The sequence below is a fragment of the Protobothrops mucrosquamatus genome, unplaced genomic scaffold (assembly GCF_001527695.2).
Source record: "Protobothrops mucrosquamatus isolate PMUCROS unplaced genomic scaffold, P.Mucros_1.0 scaffold351, whole genome shotgun sequence".
Lineage (NCBI taxonomy): Eukaryota > Metazoa > Chordata > Lepidosauria > Squamata > Viperidae > Protobothrops > Protobothrops mucrosquamatus.
Window position 1 is genome coordinate 374,074 of NW_015386686.1, and position 21,676 is coordinate 395,749.

Genomic DNA, 21,676 nt, shown 5'->3' on the forward strand with positions numbered 1-21,676 from the left:
AAACAGTTTGATACAAATACAAAATACAAAATTTAAGAGAATAATTAAAAATAAATATTTAAATAGGCCGCTTCTACTAAAATTTAGTTAAAACCAATTTAAAATACCCCTAGGCCAGTCCTGCCCGCTGAAACAACCAAGTCTTGAGGGCGCGGCGGAAGGAGGGGAGATCCGGAATCACCCGGATCTCTGGGGGCAGATGTTAGTCCACTGGGGTTAGACATGCTTGGAATTTTCCTCGCGCAATATCATTATGAGCAGAGATATTCTGTATCTTCCAGCTATTGCAGGCTGAAAATAATCAGTTCAATATGCGTGCCCATGTTGAATATGAGTGGCAGCCAGGCCAAGAGGAGATGTTTGAAAGTGATGATGAACTGGATGAAAAGGTAAGATCTCGTCACTTCTGGTCAGGCTGAAATTTGTAACTATTATTATTTAATTGATATGGTATAGATTTGGTACCTTATTAACAGATTACTGACCTTTTATTGGATATATTTTCTGATACCAATTCCAGGAAAACTACATAGATATTTATCACAGTCACTGAATTATAAAATCAATGAGGTCCTGCCTAATTTCTTAGACTATTTTGATATTCCAAGGCCATAGTCTTGCATTATGTTTTTGTTATTGAATATCAGAGGCCTTAAGCATCTTTCATTCTGTGGTTAAGATGCCACTCACAGATTTTCATCCAAAAGTTGTGCTCCAGATAGACTTACTGTTACTATATATTTAAGTCACCATTTTAAAGAGGATATTTTTCCTAATACAATGGTCCCAAATGTAATGATAAATGTAGCAGTTTTACAAATATACAAATATAAAAAAATACTATTTTTAACTTCACTTTTCTAGTAATGTAGTCTGCTTGTATGTTTCAGCCCTGTCTGGTGAAAAAAGATCGCTTTCATCGCCCGCAAAGCTGCTACAATCTTCCTGGGCCAGCCTCTCAGTCATGGAAGAATCCAGCCGACTTTTTCAGAGGAACCAGTCCAGCATCCCAGGACAAGTGCCATGACTTATATGCCACACCACACGGCTATAGATCTGCTGCAACAGCATCGCCTCCCACTTCTGCCTGTCCAGGCCCTCCATTGCCACCACGTAATGCCCCCAGAGGTAAGACAATGTTTTTTTGGTACACCTTTGTATAGTCTTGAAATTATACCATTTTTTAAAAAAAAAATATGTTAATTTTAGTAAAAGTACTAATCTGTTTTAATATTTAATGCAATCGTTGTAAAACAACACACTTATGCTTTAATATAAACACAGTAGATGAGTCTGAGGATATGATTAACCTATTCTCCTTATTTGCTTCTTACAGTTTTATTAAGATTGCTGTAATTGAATTTGTTTCTCAGCCCCCAGCTTCTCTCCTCCATCACCCCCAATCAGCAACTCTGTCTATCCTGTAGATACAGCAGCTAAAAGAGCAAGAGCTATGCCTCCTCCTCTGACCATTAGGCATAAGCGGACCTCCTCAGAGCCACTGCCCTCTACGCCACTGAATCACAGCCCTTCTGATGGTAAGAGAGCCTACTGAATAGTGGAACAGCTGCTTTTGACACTGGTTTTACTATGTTTCTGACTCATTAGACAAAGTTCACTTCATAACAAAGAAAAATAGCTTTGATTCTGTTTTTTATTAGATTCTAGATCTTTCTCACTTCCAAGGCGCTGCTCTCCAGAAGGAGCTTCTCCTAGGAGTTTGAGGTAATTGTGTACATGTGATATGCAGAACTGAATAATAATGCTACCTGCCTGAAGCTGGGTTTGCTCTGAGGGTACATCCTAGTTTTGAATAGAGACTAAGAGTCTTATGTTGATTGTGCCTGAGGTAATGGGAATATAAAAGTTACTCTGGCCAAAATAGTCATTATCACTGATCTTTTTTTTTTACCAGCTAGGACTGTGGAAATCTCTTAAGGATATTTTGTAAATGCAAATTTAAGCTACTTTGCACTAGACTGGGAATATCTAGACAGAGGCTATCATTTAGACACGTTCAATAGCAAGTAATAAGTAGAGGATTATTCAACTATATATACATATACATACAAACATACATACAGTATATATGTACATTATGTATGTATGTATGTATGTATGTATGTATGTATGTATGTATATAATTTTCCTCTCCCTCTTCCTCTCCACCTACATTATTTCCCTCAGTTCTCAGCCATCTGAACTCTCTGAAGAGGTAGATTCCTGGCAGCAAGGTAAGAGAGTTTCTTTTAAATATACTATTTAGTTGTAACTGAGAATTGTTATCTCTTTCTTCAGGGAGGCGTTTCAGCTGTGAAAAAAGTCAATTTACATAACTTCCTGTTATAGTGGGGGAGGAAGATGGAAAAAAATACTTTTTCAAGTTTTATCATGATGAAAATAAGTGCTACAGAAAGTGCAATTATATGAATGCTATAAACTCTGTAAAGTTAGCAGGTAGAAATTAATAGGGGAAAGTTTTCTCAGAAATATTTATCAAATTATTTAAACACAGAAGGTCACCTACTTCACAGTTTATCCAAAAATAATAATGTTATAAACTATTTATTTGATAACTAATTTTGATCAAAATCTCTGATTTGGAAATTGAGTAGTTACAGGTGGAACATATCAAAGAACGTTTTTTTTCCTGGGATAAAGTGGTTACTGCCATATAAAGGTAATCCTGACTGCTTTAAAGTATTCTGATAGATGCTACATATTCCTTCCAAAACACATTTTGCACTTCAAATCTGATTTCTTTCAGTCACAATAAATACTTTTGATTTCTTGTATAATGTCATTCCCATGTTTAAAACCAGCAATCCCCAAAACAATAAAAGCAAAACAATCACTATAATATCTCTTGAGGCCCAGCAGCTATGAGGACACTGATTATGGTGTACAGCCGGAAGTGCTGATCCTGGGGCCTTTGTCTCGCCCCAGCAGCCCTGCAGCTCCTGAGGTCTCTCTTCACGGCAAGTCCTGTGCTGCACCGCTTTGGCTCATTCCCTCCCCTGCTACACTTGGCTAGGCTGGGCAGGGCCGCATACCACCTGCCAAGTGTCAATGTACCACCAGTGGTACCACCGGTTGAAAAGCCCTGGTCTACAGGGTAGTTCTATATCCTGTGTTGTTTGGATGCATGTAATTTGCTCCTGGAGGGATGGGCTGCAAACTATGAATGCCTTTGGATCATTACACTATAGAGTGTGGTGGGCAAGCCACTGCAAATATCTGCATAAAGCCACAATAAATCCTCCAGCACAAAGTGTGTCCTTGCTTTGTCCAGTCACATTTATTATATTCTGTCTGTGCCAGCATCCTAAATAGCTTGTGGTTATTTGAGGTTCATGGGACTGGTTTGCTTCCCATCTTCTTCAGGATTAGTTCTCCTGCCAGCTACTCACTTTTGGGCCACTAGAACTGGTTTTCAATGATGATTGATTTATGGTCTCAAAATATTCTAGAATTATGTCTTCTCATCATAACAGGTATCAGTTTTTTTGGCAGAAATAGCAAACTTCAGAGAGAAAAAATAAATGGGGGCTCTGATTCTCCCAGAAAATATAAAGTTATAGCTTTATATTACAAAGCACACTATCATGAAGGGAATAGATACTGGCATTAGGTTCATCACATTGTATTGTGACAAATAAGCTTACCATAAAATGAGGTAACTAAAAATTTAATCTTGCATTCTGGGCATCATCCTAATACATCCCAACATACATTGCCCCCTCTCTCTTTCTTCCTCTCCCTCCTCCTCCTCCCCTCTCTCCCCTTCCTTAAACCTGCTCCAGTTTCTCTCAATCTTTATTTAAATATGCCTAGAACCGAACACAAGCAAGAACCTGACCAGTGAAGAATGGAAGAAAGTTATGATTTTCTGTTGTTTGCAAACAATAACTTTCTATTTCTCAGGAACTCAGCAATGATACAGCAACTGTTAAGGGCACCAGGATATTCAACCAACAACACTGGTTCTATAACTCAGGAGTGGATAAAGTGTTCATTCTCCTTTCTCCTTTCAGACGAATCCACTCTTTCAGAAGTGATCCATTATGTTTCCTATATTGTATGGGAAGCATATGCTATACAAATAATATTGAATCAGAGTGAAAACTGCACAGCATTAAACACACCAGCATGCATTCTGCATAATCACTCAGATTATCCAAAAATGAAAATGACATATCTTTTTACATTGCAGCTGCCTCAAAAGGAATGAAGATTCCTTCTGAGCCAAACCAAAACTCAAGAGAGAACCACTGGTCTTCTTCTCAATCTCCTGAATCATCAGATGACATTCCTCCACCACTACCAAAAAGGGGATACATGGTATGTTCTTAAACTTAATATTCTGAGGTTATTTTTGCTTAGAATACCCATTTATGGATTAAGGTAACTATCTTCTTCTGATACAAAATATCCTAGATACTATCTAAATATATATGAACCCATATTCAGATAGGTTTTGGGGCAATTAATTGTTCAATACCAATTAAAAAATAGATAGTACCACAGTGTATAATTATGTGCATTGAAATATTTAGCAATTAGGAAATTCATTGTGTAATGGTCTCATCTTACATATTTAGGTCTTCTTCACAATATGATTGAGATTTCATTTCATAAACTGGTATCAATAAAAATCCAATCAGCTTGGGTATATGGATACATGAGACACATGCAGAAATATATAAATTATCTTTAAAAACCCAAAGATATCTACTGTTCTGAACATTTCTTCTTTTTATTTGCCTTATATTTGTATGATTAGCTTTTGCAATTCTATGTGATATACAAGATCCATACTCTTAAGCTTTTTGCTTATGGTAAATTGTTTGCTTATGGCAGAATACATCCTTTCTGCATCGTGTCAGAGCCCTTTATGATTGTCAGGCTGATCATGAAGATGAGCTCACTTTCACGGCTGGAGAAATTATTATAGTAGAAGGACAAGAGGACTCCAACTGGTGGGTAAGTGTCAATTTGATTCTCTATTATTATTATTGGGAATTCCTTATTGAGCACGGAACACATCCCATAAGACCAGCTTCAGGTTTGGGACAAAGACTTTGTGAAGGAGTCTACTAACTCATTGGGCCTATTTTTGGCACTGGATAGCATGGCAGGTGTATATCAGGCACCAGCAGGCACTGGAATATTCTGGGTATTTAGCATCTATTTTTAGATGGTGTCTAACTTTTCAAAAAGTCTTCCAAGAATTATATTAATTTTCAGTTATGCCTTAGAATAATGTTATATTAGAACCATTGTGGGAAACTAAAAATGGTAAATAAATTTAGTTGCCTGGCAGTGTTCAGAATTCATGATCTGCTACAAAAAAAGGTATAATGGAGCTCAAGATAAGCATTAAAGGTGTTAGATACAGACTCATCCCATCTAATGCAGAGTTCCCCAATGTTTCCAGATTTGTGGACCAGCGGGGGGGGGGGGGAGAGAGAGGATGGTTCTGAGTGAGCAACCGGCAAGCACATGCACATACAGCTCCATTTGCATGAGCGTTGTGCATGTGTACCTGCCGCTCACGCAAATGAAGCACAGGTGCACGCACTTGCCCTCTGCTCGGTCAAGTGAGGATATGTGCGTGTGCTCATGGGCTTGCTGGCCTTTTCCATGGCCCGTTTGCAATTCCCTCATGGTCCACTAGGTTGGGGACCCCTGATCCAATATATCTCTATTCCAATATGTGGGAAATGATGGGATCAGAAATACTGATAAGCATGTATATCTTCTTAAGGAGCTTCTAATTATTGTGTACTGTTCCTGCTGTCTGTTAAAAATCTTGGCTTTTCTTTTCTTTTTTCAGCATGGCAGGATTGAAGGATACCCTCACAGAAAAGGTGTCTTCCCAGTGTCATTTGTTTATATACTACCTGAATAAGAATACATCTAATTCATGCAAAGTACAATCCACTCTACTGTAAAAGGGCCTCCTGCCCTCTCAAAACACATGTATTAATCTGCACAATAGTTGTTCAGAAACACTTATTGGAATTAAATACAATGCATTGGCACTGAAATGTCATGCAGAGGATAAACATCTCCTCCTCAAGTCATTGGCAAGAAGTTCATTGAATTTTTTAAAACTGCAAGAGCTTTTTGATGAACTCATCAAACATACCTGTGGGAATAGTGCAATTTCTTGCTGTCACTGTTCGTGCATGAATGCAAGCAGTACGTGGGTACCTTTCAAATGCCTCTGTCATCCATCTGTTAGACTAGAGAATGATTTAAGCAAAAAGACTTCACTGTTCCAAAATTTATTAGTATACATAATAACATAATTCACAATAATAAGAGATAAAGAGAAGAAATGAATCAAACATGTCATAAGAAGATAATGCCTGTGCCTATTGTTTATTTCTAAATATCAAACATGTCATAAGAAGATAATGCCTATGCCTACTGCATATTTCTAAATGTCAGAAACACATGAGAAAAAATGCAAATGTATAGTGTTTCTTTATTCTTCTCTTCCCTGTATTCATGAAACATGGGGGAAAACATTTTCAGAAGTAATGCTTTAGGATGTCTCTGGAGATTCTCAGTCATCCAGGTCATGGTTGTCCCAAAGATGCTTTTTCCAAAGGCAAGTGGACTTCATTTTTCCTTGAAGACATTTCACTTCTCATCCAAGAAATGTCTTCATTTTAAGGAAAAACAAAGTCCAGTTGCCTTTTGAAAAAGCACCTTTGGGGCAATGCTTTAGGAATTGCAAAATTCCCGTATATTAGTTTTCGAAGTAAAATAATAATGTCATTTCTGATTTGACTGTTTGTAAATCTGCATGTGCAATGTATTCCATAAGGACTCCTACTAAAGGATGAAGAAGAATGGGAGTAACTTACTTGCATCTAAAATATCAAAAAATAGAAATCACAAGTCCTTTCTTGAAAACATTGTTTATTATGGAAAGAAACAGTTCTTTTAAATCTCCAAAACTGTTTCTAATAATGTGAAATAATGCTATTAATGCAGAATTCCTGTACTTGCTATTATGTTACTAAAATAAATACAGTACTCCAAATGTCTTAATGGTGCTTTATATTATAGTACTTCTATTTACTAAGAATGTGATATTCCACCTTCAATAGCAATTTTGTTCCTTGTTTCTGAACTGAATATAGCTCATAATTATATCTCTTATCAATGTCCACTTCACTCATAAGATTAGAAAATGTTGACACTGAGAATGGCAGAACTATATCCTATTTATTTCATCTCTTTGTTTTTTTTAATTTTTGTTCAGATTTATTGTCAAAAATTATCTCTGTGCGCCTTTATATTAACAGTATTTTTATAAGTCATAAGTTGTTGTTAATATAATAGAAGAATCTTATTTTTATTTATTCCCTTCCCCATACAAATGTTTTTTGAGTGCTACTCTGCTTTGATCTTGGTTTTTTTATATATATCTTTGCTGTGTTGTTTCCAGTATAAAAAGGAAATGTTCTCAAAAATAGAATTGGGAAGTGGCCATACACTGAAATAGAAAAAGAGAAATAACCTTAATATAACTGTTTATGGAACCCATATATTTCTCCTTTCATGTACATAAATTATACTGGGGTAGTAAAGTAATTCTGAATGAGATGCAAGCAGGAATGCTAATTCTAAATAGCAACGTGAATACAAACTACTATGTAATTTTAATGTTACTAAATTTAATAAATAAAACTAAAATGTAAAAACCAGAATGCCAATGAGTAAGCAATATAAAAGGAGTACACTGAGATAGTTCAGACATATAGTAATAGTAATAAAGTTGGAAGGGACCTTGAAGGTCATTGAGTCCAACCCCCTGCTCAGGCAGGAAACCCTACCGTTTCAGACAAATGGCTGTTATAGAGGAAATGAATGATAATCAATTGCAAAACAAACAAAAAACAAAAAAAATCAAAGGAAGAGTAAATGGGAACAAAGAAATTATGATTGGAGGGAGCTATTTAGTTCCTCAAAAAGAGAGAAGTGGGAATTTTAATGAACAAAAGGCAGCATATGAAGTAGTATATGTACATAAGTAAAAATGTTTGCAGATATGTATGGAGAGATATAGTGACTGGTATGGGTGTAAACCAGATTTGTTTTCTTTTTTAAAAAACTCATACCACTAATTTATTTGGCTTATTATTTTTACTTGCAATCTATACTTGACATAATGTAATGGGTATGTATGTACATATGCATAAAATTGATGATTGTGACTTTATTAATTTGAATCTTACCTATTTGCATCCTCACATGCATACTGCAGTAACATAAGAAATAATAATAATCTCTAATTTTAAATACACTTTATAAAAAGCTAAAAAAAACCCACTATAAATGATTCTGGGGAAAATCTCTTAATGGGACAACCGTTAATGATGTGCTGAAGAAAGTTGAAGGACTCAACCTATCAGTTTGCCTACCACACATTGAACACACAAAATCAGGACATCAAAATCAGGACTCACAATCGATGCAGGGTAGAGTCTGGAAATAGAGACAGTATTATGGGTATTGTTTTCTGCTGTCCTGAGTGATAGAAAGTCCGTTATACCAGAAGTTGGAAAATGCCCTGAAAAGTCATCTAGCATAACTTACTATTTCAAGAAAAGATCAACAACAGTGAGAAATCTAACTCATTACTAAACTTCAATGAATGATGTCCCTGAAGAATGTAGTACAAAAGCAAATTCTTCATGCTGTAGCCAAATTTTATGGTCTCAGTTGCAAAAGGAATACAACTGCCAAATTAATAACAACAAACTGTGTCATGGTCAACCAACAATCACCAAGCATCTGCTTCTTGTGTCACATCTGCAAACAGCTACAGGAAACCACTTCTAGTTACAGTATGTTTCCTTTTGTATTGCTTAAGCTGATCTGTTTTAGGAAGAGAATGCACATTTAGAAAAAGGAAAAAACAGATCAGTTAGACTGTTAAATCTTTTTGCAAATTTTCTCCTCCCTTTTACCAGAATCTGTAAATTGTAGCCTATGGCTGAGGAAGATTAAGATTTTTTTTACTAAGAAAAGGAGTAAATAAGAAAGGGCTTAAACATTCATAGAAACGGAAATACTATTTGTTGGCATGAGGTCTCCATTTAGGAAGTGCAGCTTTCAGCACAAGTGAGTATATTGCAAACCTTTTTTCAATTTGTCTCATTAACAAGCTGCACACTAATTAGTGCATTGTGATGTGCATCTATGTAAGATTGAGTTTTTCCTGAAGAATCTTCTGGAATAATTCTGCTATCAATAGATTTTATCAGGCTATTGAAAGTATGGGATTATAACGCTTCACTTTTTCCCAGCTAAGTGTTTATTTAGGCTTTTGGACACACTAAAATATGTTCTCTTTCATGCTAAAGAAAAACTAGAACATTGCTTTTTAAATGTACATTACTATTAACAGGCTTTGTAAATGCATTACAGAACATTCAGGCAATAGGAAGAACATGAATTTAATTTGCCTTGTAAACTGCCTGTAGAAATGTTACTAGAATTGTTCTTTCTTTTAGCTAACAGCCAATTATAATAATAATTGCATTATAAATATATAAAACTCCAAGGGGTGATAGAAGTGATAGCAGGATAAAAAAAAAGCTTGATTTGTGAAAGCATTTTGCTGTACTACTGTTGATTTATGTTAATGAATAAATAGACTTACAACACTATAAAAACTAACAAATTTTTGCACAAGCTTTAATTTATTCCACTTCATGGAGATTATACTGTACTGTATTATCTGACAAAGCACTCTATAATCACAAAATGTTATGCTATAATAAATTGGTCCATCCTTTAGGTGTTAAATGTAACATTGTTAAAAGTAATGGAAAATAATAAAAGGATTACCCCTTAGAAATGTATTCTAATATGCTAGCCAGAACTCGTCCATTCACAAGCTCTTTTCCTGGCATTGTATAAATCTAGGACTTACATAAGATTGTGCTTCACGGTGCAATATAGGATCTGACTTTTATGACTGCCAATGTTTGAAATTTGTTAATTTTATTACACACCTCTCTTGATACCAAGAAGTGAGAGTTCAGTGGTCTTTCAATCTAGGATTACATATTCCAGATGCAACCAATTCTTAAAGATTCCACCCCCAACACATGTATTATTCTATATTTACATGCATATAAGTATGTGTTTATGTGAACTATTTATTTTTAATTCATTTCACAACAACTATATGAGCAATGTAAAAAACCACAGGGCCTGGACAATTGCCCACTAATATTAAATAACTACTGATTAAAATAAATATAACTAGCTGTGTGTAAGATGAAGGATGTTAGCTATCCCAGTAATTGATTCCTATCAAAATATACCAGTTATTCTTTCTCTCTGGGAGTGTCTGCTTTTATAGCAATATTATGGGCACCATCTTAACTTTTTTTAAACATTTCCTGCAGATGCTACTGTCTTTTTCACACTCAATCCATTCTACACACAGGCTCACCCAAGTGTACACAACTATCTACTTCCTCTTCTCTTCCCAGCAGGAGGAGGGAAAAGGGAAGGGTAATCTGGATGTAAGAGGAACTGTCTAGTTGATAGGAAGGGAAGGGAAGGGGGATGAGGAGAGAAGACTGCTAACTGAACATGTTAAGAAAAAAATGGAAAGAAATCTTATATTCTTAAGAAAAATGTTTAGGTCAACAGACAAGCAACTCCTACTACAAAGTACTTCCCATTATTCATCAATTGGTCCACAGTTAGTTGCATTTCCTACTGATTTGCCTACTCATGCTAAAAGCTCTACCAGAAGTCTTTGAATGCTAGCTGATTAATTTATATCTAATTTAGGTGACCAAATCTGAAATACAAGCAAGGAAATATGCTTACTCCCCAGCATCCCTTGGTGACTTCACAGTTTTCTCAAAATGTGTGGGTCCAAAATTCAGTGGTCCTTTTGCATTTTTAAGAATTAAAGGAGTTAAAAGGAAATTGTTACATTAAGATTTGCAGATGTTAAGGCATCCTTTTCAGTCTTTGAAGTTCTTGTAATGTCTCCACCCACTTTCAGTGTGTGAACTTTGATGTGCCATTCAAAGCCTGGAGTGAACCTCAAGTTGAAGCTTGCATCTCTGATATTGGTTAAAACTGTTCTTGGTATAATGAATAATTTGACTTGTCAACATGGAAAGACATTGCAATTAACATATGAGCACAGAATAGTAATGCCATCTGAAGACAAATACACATTGTTGCAGGTTTACCAAGACGTTGATTTCTCTTCCTTTATTTATTTATGGTTTATTTAGTTTTGGTTTAGTATGCTGTATAACCTATTCAACTGCTTGGTAAATCATCAATTTTTTTTTTGCTTTAGTGAAGAAACTGGTTTATTAGTAAACAATGATTATGATTTACCTTACTATGTCAAACCCAACTGGTAGATATGAATGTTGAGAGAAGTAATTGTGAAAATTTCTGCTCATCATATCTACAGCCACTCCTCCCTGCCCAAGCCAGTTGTCCCACTTGCCAGGTGCCTGGTACACTTCTGTTTACAGAAGCAAGATGAGCCATTGCTGGAAATGCAGAACTTGCCACCTCTTGTTCTTGCTTCTCTGCTTCATATTATTTTTTTCCTCTCTCATTTGCTTCACCATGTGCTTTTTCTTCCTCTTTGATTTTGAGTATTTGTAGCCCATTTCTCACCATCAAAGGTGACACCAGCCAGAGCATAGAATAACTCAAAGAAGTAGTGCAAGATCAGAAGACATGGAGAGAGCTGGCCCATAGAATCACCAAGAATTGGACATGGCTGAATGGACATCATCATCAACCCACTTCTGCACATATTCTCAGCTATAAATCTCATTGAATTCAATAGAGTTGATTCCCAGGTAAATATGTTTCTCTAATTTCTGAAAATATCTTTTCTTGGTTATCCTTCCTTATTTCTCCTGTTCTTTTTTCTTTTCTACTATATTGTTTAGAACCCTATACAGGTAGTCCTCGACTTACATCCATAATTGAGCCCCAAATTTATGTTGCTAAGTGAGAAATTTGTTGAGTTTTGCTCCATTTTACGACTTTTCTTGCCACATTTGTTAAGTGAATCACTGCAATTGTTAAATTAATAACTCCATTGTTAAATGAATCTGGCTTTCCCATTGACTTTGCTTGTCAGAAAGTCACAAAAGGTGACCCTGGGACATTGCAACCATCATAAATATGAACCAGTTCTCAATCATCTGAGTGTAAATCACATGACCATGAGGATGCCGCCATTGTCCTAAGTGAAAAATGATCATATGTCACTTTTTTTAGTGGCGTTGTAACTTTGAACAGTCACTAAACAAATTGTTGTAAGTGGAGGACTACTGTATTAGTTCTCTTTCTATCTGTTTAAATGGTATATGTTGTTTTCCTTTAGTAAACTTTTTTTCCATCAAAAACATCTGAATCCTATATAATTAATAAAAAAGAGTGAATGCTGTCTGGTGTAAAATCACAAGTCAAGGGATTGGATCTTTCCAAAATGAAGTGATTGGGGAGTTTGGGAGCCTAACAATTCCTGGGAAATTCCATCTTTGACTGTGAAGACTTATAGTTCCCCCTTCAGAGGAAGTCTGCAATTTGCGAGGTCTCCTAGACTCACAGATTCTGCTTGAAATGCAGATAGCAACAGTAGCCAGGAGGGATTTTGCATAGTAACATCTTGTGCACCAATTGTTACCCTTCCTGGACTACAAAGTCGTGCTCACAGTCACCCAGGCCCTAATAATTTCCCATGTGCAAGGCAAGCTACATGGAGCTGTCTTGAGGAACATGAAGAAATTACAGTGATTGCAGAATGAAAAGTCCCAAGCCGTGTAACTCACTGCTTTGGAAACTGTACTGGTTACCAGTTGGTTTCTGAGATGATTCAAGGTGTTGATTGTCATATTTAAGACCATAAATGACTGTTTATTTAGGAACCAATTTCTCTAATTACTTGGTGGAGTCCTGGAAGCATACATTTTCAGTAGCTGTCCTCACTCTTTATAGCTTCCTCCTAGTAGAAATTCACTGTCATGTCTCCTAGGCTTCAGAAAAACTTTGAAGATTGACCTGTTCAGTCTTGCACAGAAGGAAAGTAATCCTGATTTGAAGGTGAGGTTGCAAACAAATGTATTTTTTTAGTTTTGTTTAGTTTTGTTTTAGTTTTAGTATTGTTTAGTTTTTTAATTATTTTTCGCTTAAATGTACTTGGGGATTTCTAGGGAGTGTTTATATGTTTGTATTGTGAACTGCCTAGAGCCTGTGGGAATGGGTAGCCTACAAATAAATCAGTCAGTTAATAATTTACTGAATAAATTATTAAAAACTTTGTTGCTGGCTATGCTGCTGTGAGGAAAATTCCAAAAAAATGAGACCACCAAGAAAATTGTCAGGACTCTTATAATTGATAAGGATATATTAAAATGGTCCTAACAGCTTTGGAGATTCACACACACACACCCACAGGGCATCACAGCAAATCTGAGTTGTGGGGAAGTATGTATAATCCATGGAAGTGATTGACAAAGAAATTGCTTTTCTTGGGCAAATTTTATAGCCCTTCAACCTCTTCACTCCCAGAGTTGGGTGCAAGTTTAGGCACAAGGGAGGGATATATATTAATGAAGATTAAATGTCTAGCACCCGGCTAAGAGAAAAGAGGGAAACAATTATAGAATTGGGGTTAGAACAGGAAATTTGTTATGTTGTTGCTTGTGAGATTAAATGAAAGAGCTAGCTTGTCTTACTTTCACTGATTTGGCTGTACTCCAATTTGGATATATAAAAGTTTCAAATATACTAAAATGGCTGGGGGCAGGGAGTTTACAAAAATGTCAGAGTAGGTGTGAAGTGAAAAGTTATCACTAAACTGAAAAATTCTTCATGCTGATTTAGCTGTTAGTTGCTTTCTCTTTCTTTTTTTCTTTCAAACTACATCTATTATTTTTAGTGTTAAGACCCTGCCACTTTCAACAAGGTTTCCTGGTTCTAATATAAACATACACCCATGAAAGTCACCATAGTTTCATATAAAGTTTCAAAACTGTCTTTTCTCTTTATCCTTTTCTATTTACCACTCAGCAATGTAAATACAGGATTTTGCAATCTCTTTTGTCTTTCTAGTTCCTGGAAATACTATAAAATTCTGGATATCTGTTTGAATATTACATATTTGCAATATTTTCAGGAAATGTATAACTGGCTTGAAGCCGTACATTTTTTTGCAATTCCTATACACCATCAAAATTCATGTTTCAGTGCAGGTATTGTCTTATGAGCCATACCCCCTAATAAAGTGCTGTATGCTTAAATCACATTTTGGAAAGGATACCATGAAGCATTGACTGTCTCACTGCAAAACATGGCTATATCCTCTAATAGATAAAAAAAATACTGGATGAGGTGTACAGAAAATACAAGCTGATTGTATTACATTCTGGTACAAATTATATATGGAACAAAACACACTATGAACCTGTATTTGAACAACTTTGGGTACTGAAACATAGAATTATTGGATTTTTAAATCTGTTCATTAATATCTAACAAAGTATATTCTATCATGACGCATGGTATTGTCCTTTGAGATCTATGGATAATATTGACATATCATTTTGTGTGTTTCAGCATTCTGAAGATATGGCATCTCACTATAAGAATCTGCTCACAGAATGAATACAATCTACTTTGGTTTTTCTAGACTTTATCTACTTTGAAAACAATCTAATAATACCTGAGTAAAGGATTTAGCTCCAGTTATATCATCCAGCATGATGATTTTTATTCTATCAAAGACGCTAAACTAGCAGTTCAAACTGAACTGTTGGAGTGAACAATGATGTGTAAGAAGAAGTTGTGGATTGCTCTGGCCTTATGCGTTGCACTTTCCATCTGGAAGATATATATTTCTGTTTCACTTTTGTCAAAAAGTCTTGATGAGTGGCTAGTGCAAGACTCATTCATGAAAGAGGAAATATGTCACCATAACAGATGCATTGGCCTAAGCCGCTGGGATTGGTTTTGTGACCACTTTGATGCCTCAGTAAACTGCCTGCTGATTCTTGAAAACTCTGATATCCCACCAGAGGTTCTTCAGTGGTGGCTAGTGAGTACTGCATCATATTACTAAGCGAAACAACTACGGTATATCTATTTAGAGAAAAGAATTGGAAAGAGTATTATTCTCTCCACTAAGCAAAGTGTTGGTCATGTGTAGTACTTGTTCAGATTTGTCTTTCAGTGGAAAATAAATGATAGAGACTTATTTTAGCATTTTTTCTTTGAGTTCATTTTAACTAAGACTGAGTATAGCAAAAGCACTAAAGTCCAATAGAGTGAACATTCACAGTCTTCATATACTATATGTAAAACATATTTTACACAATTTGCCTTTTGCTTGCTTTTTTTCCTGCACTTGTCAAAAACCTGGCTTCTCTTCTTTCCTCTTTTTGAAATATCTAGATTGCATTATCTTTTGCCAAGATGGATGAAGAAAGATAAGACCTGCTTTTGTTTCCTAACTGTAGAGAAACCATTCATTGTCCATTTAGCCAACAAGCTCCCTGAATGTTGTTACAATCTGAATTGCATCAACATAGCATGGAATGAGCAGACTTGGCAATGAGCAGGAATATGGGAGTTAGGGTTGAACAATGTGTAAAGGGCCATAGCCTCCCTGTCCATAATGTACATTATCCGAGTCAGCCAGTTTGGAAATCTTCAAGTTGTTCTTTGGTTTCTTTTAACCTTTCAGCTCTGTTCTCATGTCTTATAATGTATCTAAGGTATAGAACATTTTTTCTGTTTAGGACTACACTTGATGTTTGATGTTTGAGTTATATTAAAAATTAATTTTTATTTTCTCTAATGGATATTAACTAGAAATTAACTAGACATATCTACTGAAATGTTACTTTCCATATATTTAATGTTTCTCTGCTTCTGTGTCATTAATCATTACCATTTTATGAATACGTTTTAAGTAAACCCCAAATTAACCAATCATGATTAAGAAAGAAGGGTAAATCTATAAGACCAAGAAAACCATTTGGTAGGGAAAGATCAGCACTGCAATGAAAAATGATAAAGAATTTGTTTCTATCATATGGATAAATTGATTCAATATTTTAAGTTGCTTAATGCACTTGAACCATACTTTTCAGATAGGGAATATTTACATAACGTATTAGGCTAGAATGTGACTGGCTGGTTTTTGGTTCAGTAATTGCTCCAGGGCATTGAGGCTACACAGCTGTATCTTATTCCATGTTTGTTAAAGAAATAGTGATCATTTTTCATGGTCCTACAGATATAGGTCCCACTTTTGAAATCAGTATTGACCAGTGTAGTCCAGAGGTATCCAAAGGGTCTGTATTTCTTCCCCAAAGTAGATCATTTTCTTGGGCAAGTGTTATTGAAAGTCCCTCCAGCCTGCTTCTAATGCTCTATTTTATTTCATCAGAAGCTACAAAGATCAAAAGATGGCAGCCAATTTCAGATGATAGTAAAAAATCTGTTTGACCTCCTTCAGCCAGCTAGAGTTCAGGATGTTGTTCACTGTGGAACCTGTGCTGTGGTGGGAAACTCAGGAAGGCTCAGGGGCTCTAAATATGGGGAGAAGATAGATTCTCACAAGTTTGTGATGAGGTAAGTAGAACAGAGCATATACACAAAGAATGAGAGATCTGCAGCCCTCAATTTAGATTCAAAAGACACACCACAGATTGGTGCAGTCCTCTCCCAAGAGTGATATTTTCGTATTTCATTCTTTTTTTTATTGTTACATCAACTAGTTTGACTGCCCTAAAATGGTAGGGTGTTGGGATATTTACGCCATGTTTGATTTGATTCAAAGGCGGTGTTTTGAATATGCAGGGCTATGAACTCAGCATGTCTCTCTGATTTGTTAAAGCAGTAGCAGGGATAAAAGTATTTTCCATGATCACACAACTCTGTTGGGATCCAGGATAAGATGACATTGTATTAATGAGTCACAGACAGAAACTGCATTCACTTTCTGAAGCACTTTGAATCTGAATTAAACCTCAAGCATTGCACAGCCTAATCCTCCAAATTAGAAATAAAGATTATAGGAATAGTAATCTTGCTCCTTTCTTTGGCATCTTTGTTAATTTTGCCAATTTTAATGTTAATATTTATTATTCTAATATTTTAATGTTTTATCTTGTTGCTTTTTACTTGCTTGTATGCCTCCTAGAGTCGCCTCTAGGTGAGATGGCGGCATATAAATTTAATGATGAAAAGTAAAAATCTTTTAAAGTCTATTATAGAAAAGATGTGATTTCCTCTATTGACAGTATGTGGCCATCAGCAAATTGACAATGAAAGAATGACCATTATCATTTTAAAAACATTTTTATCCTGATAAATGATCCTAAGTTGCTGCTATGATCAGATATTATAACTGGTTATTGTGAGACTCTATTGTCTTAGGGAAGAAAAAGGGTCTTTGTGGGCCAGGTATAGAGATCTCAGTCTACATCCAGTTGGGGGTTAGAAAATCCCCATTTCTAAGGGTAGGTGGTATACATTTTGTTATATAGATGCATGGAGCAAGTCTGAATTTTTTAAAGCCATGAAATTAATAATAATAATAATAATAATAATAATAATAATAATAATAATAATAATAATAATAATAGTAATGATAAAGTTGGAAGGGACCTCGGAGGTCATCTAGTCCAACCCCCTGCTCAGGCAGGAAACCCTATACCATTTCGGACAAATGGTAATCCAGTTTCTTCTTAAAAACTTCCAGTGTTGGAGCATTCACCGCTTCTGGAGGCAGGTTGTTCCACTGGTTAATTGTTCTAAATGTCAGGAAATTTCTCCTTAGTTCTAGGTTGCTTCTCTCTTTGGTTAGTTTCCACCCGTTGCTTCTTGTCCTGCCTTCAGGCGCTTTGGAGAATAGCTTGACTCCCTCTTCTTTGTGGCAGGTTTAAAATTTGCCCCTTAAAATCCACCCCAAATCCTAAATTCTCTTGAGAGCACAAAAGGCATGCTACATGCAGCTTATCTTCTAGCACACAACATATATTATCCTATTTAAATCTATCTTAAAAAGTGATAACCACATGAGGAAATAGATAAATAGGCTCAAGTTAATAAAGCACATTGAATATCATATAGGTGATATCCATAACTTTATCTTAGATCCAGGTTTTGTATTTAGTAAATTTACCGTAAGTAATGATTTTTCCTATGTGTGTGACCTAGGTATCTTGAATAAGAAGATTCTCATTAGTTTTTTTTTTTAATATTCTCCAAGAATGAACACTGCACAGGTTACAGGTTTTGAGGAAGATGTTGGTACACGAACCACACACCATTTCATGTACCCAGAGAGTGCTGTGAATCTCCACCCTAATGTACATCTTGTACTAGTCCCTTTCAAACCCCTGGATCTCAAATGGCTTGCCAGTGCTCTTTCAACAGGAGATATCCAGCAGTAAGTATCCTCCCTAAGTAGATGCAATATAAAAGGCTGGGCAATTACATAGTAATGTCATGCTAGCAAGCATTCCTAGTGCTATTAGAATATCAAGCATGATTCCATTCTTGGATGGCAAACATATTTCTCACTATATCAAGTATCTCTTTGTCATTATCATTTATTAAAGAAATTTCCAGTGAAACTAATTTTTCATAAATGGATTTCAGTCTACCAACCAGAGGAACAAAAATAAAATTATGGTTAAAATCAGAAGTCTCCTTATTTGGGGCTACCATAGACTAATATAGTTCTCTTTCTACAATGTTGATTAAAAGAAAATCAAATAATGTTGAATGGTAAAGAGTCTTCCATTCTTTTCACAGAACATACAAAAGAGTTAAACGATTTATTAAAGCTGATAAAAGCAAGGTAAAGTGTAAATGAAAAAAAAAGTAATAATGCATTTATTAACTATTACAACTCTTTTTATTTTTTGTGGATTAAAAATAATCAGCATTGAAGTCCCAACTTCATAAAGTGTATGTATTGTTTTATATTTATCTTATACATTAAATGCATAATATTTCAAGCTGATAATATTCCTTGCTAAATAATAAAATATGGGAGGCAGAAGAAAAAAAGTTATGGAGGCCACCGTACACATTAACAGTCAAAGCAAACTTGTACTAGGAAAGGTCCAACTAGGAATCTCTTAGGAATATGAACTGTTCTCGTTCCAGGCTACAGGTGTGGTATTTTGCGGTACCTTGGCCCTGAAACCATGGAATAACTGCACATACTGTCAGGGGCCGATGTGTCCAGGGAGAGGGGATCACCCATTCTACTTTAAGGCCTAGGGAAAATTTAAAAGGACTTTTCTTGCTCTGGAGTTATTCTTATAAATAAATGGATCAATTTGAGGAGGGATCTATGATCAATCTGGGTGACTCTTGTTTTGCAAAATTATCTTCTTAGATTCTAATAATTCACCCTGTTTTCCTGAAATATATCCAAGACAAATGGACATGGCATCATGGAAAATATCCTTCCACTGGGTTGATTACACTGATTTTTGCCATCCATACTTGCACACAGGTAAGTGCTGTAGAAAGAACCACCCCTCTTAACTCTGTAAATCAGGTGCCCCCAACCCCTGGGCTACTGCCCAGTATTGAACCACAGCCCATTGGGAACTGGACCGTGCAAGTGGCGGGCCACCAGGTGAGTGCGCGAAGTTCCAAGGGAGCTTTGCAAGCATTCCCCCTGCTTGTGCAGAACCATTCCCTTCCCTCTCCCCACCACCTTCGCCACTGGTCTGCAGAGCCAGAGAGTTTAGGGCTGGCTGCTGTAAAGGGGTTCTGAGCTAAACGGCTCTTGAATTCCTATTGCTTCACTAACCACTTTTAGCTCTGTTCCTAAAACAATTTCTCTTTATTTATTTAGTAATATAAATCTTGTTGGGAAGCTACTAAATGGCAGGTTGTATGTGGCCAATTGATAGGACACTTTGTACTTTAATCACCAAAATGAAAAACTATGACAAAAAATAAATTCAACCTACTATTCAACATGAGTTATATTTTAACTACTTGCTGTTTCACTTTCCACTTTGCAAAACCCATATATAACTTTTGAAAACAAAGAGTAAAATTGACATTTGAGGAGGGATATAAATTATGCAACTCTGGCATTTATGTAATGTAATAGACCACGGGTGTCAAACTCGCCGTATCACGTGACATGTCATGACTTTTTTCGCATTGCTGGAGCTAGGGTGGGCACGGCCTCCGTATGATGCCATAGTTTGACACCCCTGCAATAGACTATAGTGAGACAGGCAACCTAATACAGCATTTTTGATGTTTTCTATTTCAAAGCTCATCTATTCTGTCCAGCATGGCAATGACAATTACACTGCAAGTAATGTAATTCAAAACATATAACAGGGATTAGGTGTCTGATCTCTTCAGTAGATGTGTAACGTTTAAGTTTTTTGCAGACATTTACTGTTTTCTCACTTGCTCCTATATGTGGTAGGTTTCTGTCTTTGGCTTTGGTGCAGACAGCAATGGGAATTGGCATCACTACTGGGAAGACAACCGTTATGCAGCAGCCTTTCGCAAGTCTGGAGTACACGATGGCCCTTTTGAGCTACAACTCATTGAAAGGCTGGCAATTGAAGGCAAATTGGCATTCTATAAATAGTTTACAATTTAAGATGGTTTAAATTCTCTCTGTTCTGGTTTCAAAGAAAAGCAAAACTAGAATAAAACACAAAAAGAGGAGACATTTCGGTTTGTTTAATGCACTAAATATTAAAAACATGAGTGACATGGTTCTGCTTTTCTGAATTTACGTATTTTAGAACAACAGAGACTATAAACACTATTTGTTACTAGCTTCAGATTTTGCTTCTTTCTCTGAGTATGAAACCACAGACAGAACCATTCAGATTTGCTAGCTGTGTTTTTGACAGCAGAAGAAATTGGAGCACCAAAAGTAGCACCAAAAGAAACATATTTCTGATTATTTTCATAACAGGTATTTGAATGTGAACTATACCTTTGAATTTGAAAAATAGGCTTTCTGATAATTCATTTTGTGTTTCTCCTTCCCTCCATCACAATGTATAAATCAAGTTCTCAGTAAATTATCCAGATTTTTAATATTATTTTAATATTATTTGAAAATTATTATTTTAATATTATTTGAAAATGATTGCTGGAGGTATGTTTATTAAACTTATACACTACCCATCTTATTGTTTGGAATGATTCTAGATATATATTACAACAGCCATTATTTAGGAATGTCCAATACACTAATTGGCTACTCTACATTAAGCTTCATCAATTCTAGACCCAATATCAAAACACGTACGGAATATTAGCAATAATGAGAAAATTCACATTATTTCTTTTATTTTTTTATTTAAAACTTTATTTAAACAATGGTAAGCCAAGTAGCCAATGATTTGGTTCATAGTTTTCTATGATAGATGATTTTTTGTTGGCATGACCATTTCTATGATTAGAAATATTGCATGATAGCCTTTTTCTCTGTAAAGTAAAATTGAAATGCAGGATAAATCTATTTCACTGGGCAAAAACACACTATTATCTAAATACTTTTATGCTGCTCCAATTAGAAAATGAGTAAATAAATAAAGGGTCTTCTCTCCAACTGCTCTGATGGGTTTTAAGC

General features: G+C 35.6%; 2 protein-coding genes across 2 annotated transcripts in view; both read left to right on the top strand.

Moving 5' to 3' along the window:
• Nucleotides 1-6,542, top strand: part of LOC107287115 (arf-GAP with SH3 domain, ANK repeat and PH domain-containing protein 2-like) — a 44,450-nt gene extending 37,908 nt beyond the window's left edge. The window contains exons 21-28 of the mRNA XM_029284059.1: nt 282-389; nt 891-1,128; nt 1,374-1,538; nt 1,662-1,725; nt 2,188-2,234; nt 4,214-4,341; nt 4,861-4,983; nt 5,837-6,542. Coding sequence (XP_029139892.1) covers nt 282-389; nt 891-1,128; nt 1,374-1,538; nt 1,662-1,725; nt 2,188-2,234; nt 4,214-4,341; nt 4,861-4,983; nt 5,837-5,911 — 948 coding nt within the window. The 3' untranslated portion in view covers nt 5,912-6,542. The remainder of the gene's footprint in view (nt 1-281; nt 390-890; nt 1,129-1,373; nt 1,539-1,661; nt 1,726-2,187; nt 2,235-4,213; nt 4,342-4,860; nt 4,984-5,836) is intronic.
• A 5,228-nt stretch (nt 6,543-11,770) lies between these two features.
• LOC107287102 (CMP-N-acetylneuraminate-beta-galactosamide-alpha-2,3-sialyltransferase 2) lies at nt 11,771-21,228 on the top strand. Its single transcript, XM_015815570.1, has 8 exons — nt 11,771-11,879; nt 13,064-13,131; nt 14,647-15,124; nt 16,481-16,665; nt 18,308-18,487; nt 18,856-18,901; nt 19,448-19,567; nt 20,510-21,228. The coding sequence occupies exons 3-8, from the start codon at nt 14,855-14,857 to the stop codon at nt 20,675-20,677; spliced, it is 969 nt and encodes a 322-aa protein (XP_015671056.1). The 5' UTR covers nt 11,771-11,879; nt 13,064-13,131; nt 14,647-14,854; the 3' UTR covers nt 20,678-21,228.
• Nucleotides 21,229-21,676: the final 448 nt, after the last annotated feature.

What these genes read in the sequence shown, in the direction of transcription:
- LOC107287102 (XM_015815570.1), top strand. Translation starts at nt 14,855, where the DNA reads ATGATGTGTAAGAAGAAGTTGTGGATTGCTCTGGCCTTATGCGTTGCA. An exon ending in AGGTTCTTCAGTGGTGGCTA is followed by an intron (nt 15,125 to 16,480) that starts GTGAGTACTGCA and finishes TTATTTCATCAG; the next exon opens with AAGCTACAAAGATCAAAAGA. An exon ending in TCTCACAAGTTTGTGATGAG is followed by an intron (nt 16,666 to 18,307) that starts GTAAGTAGAACA and finishes ATATTCTCCAAG; the next exon opens with AATGAACACTGCACAGGTTA.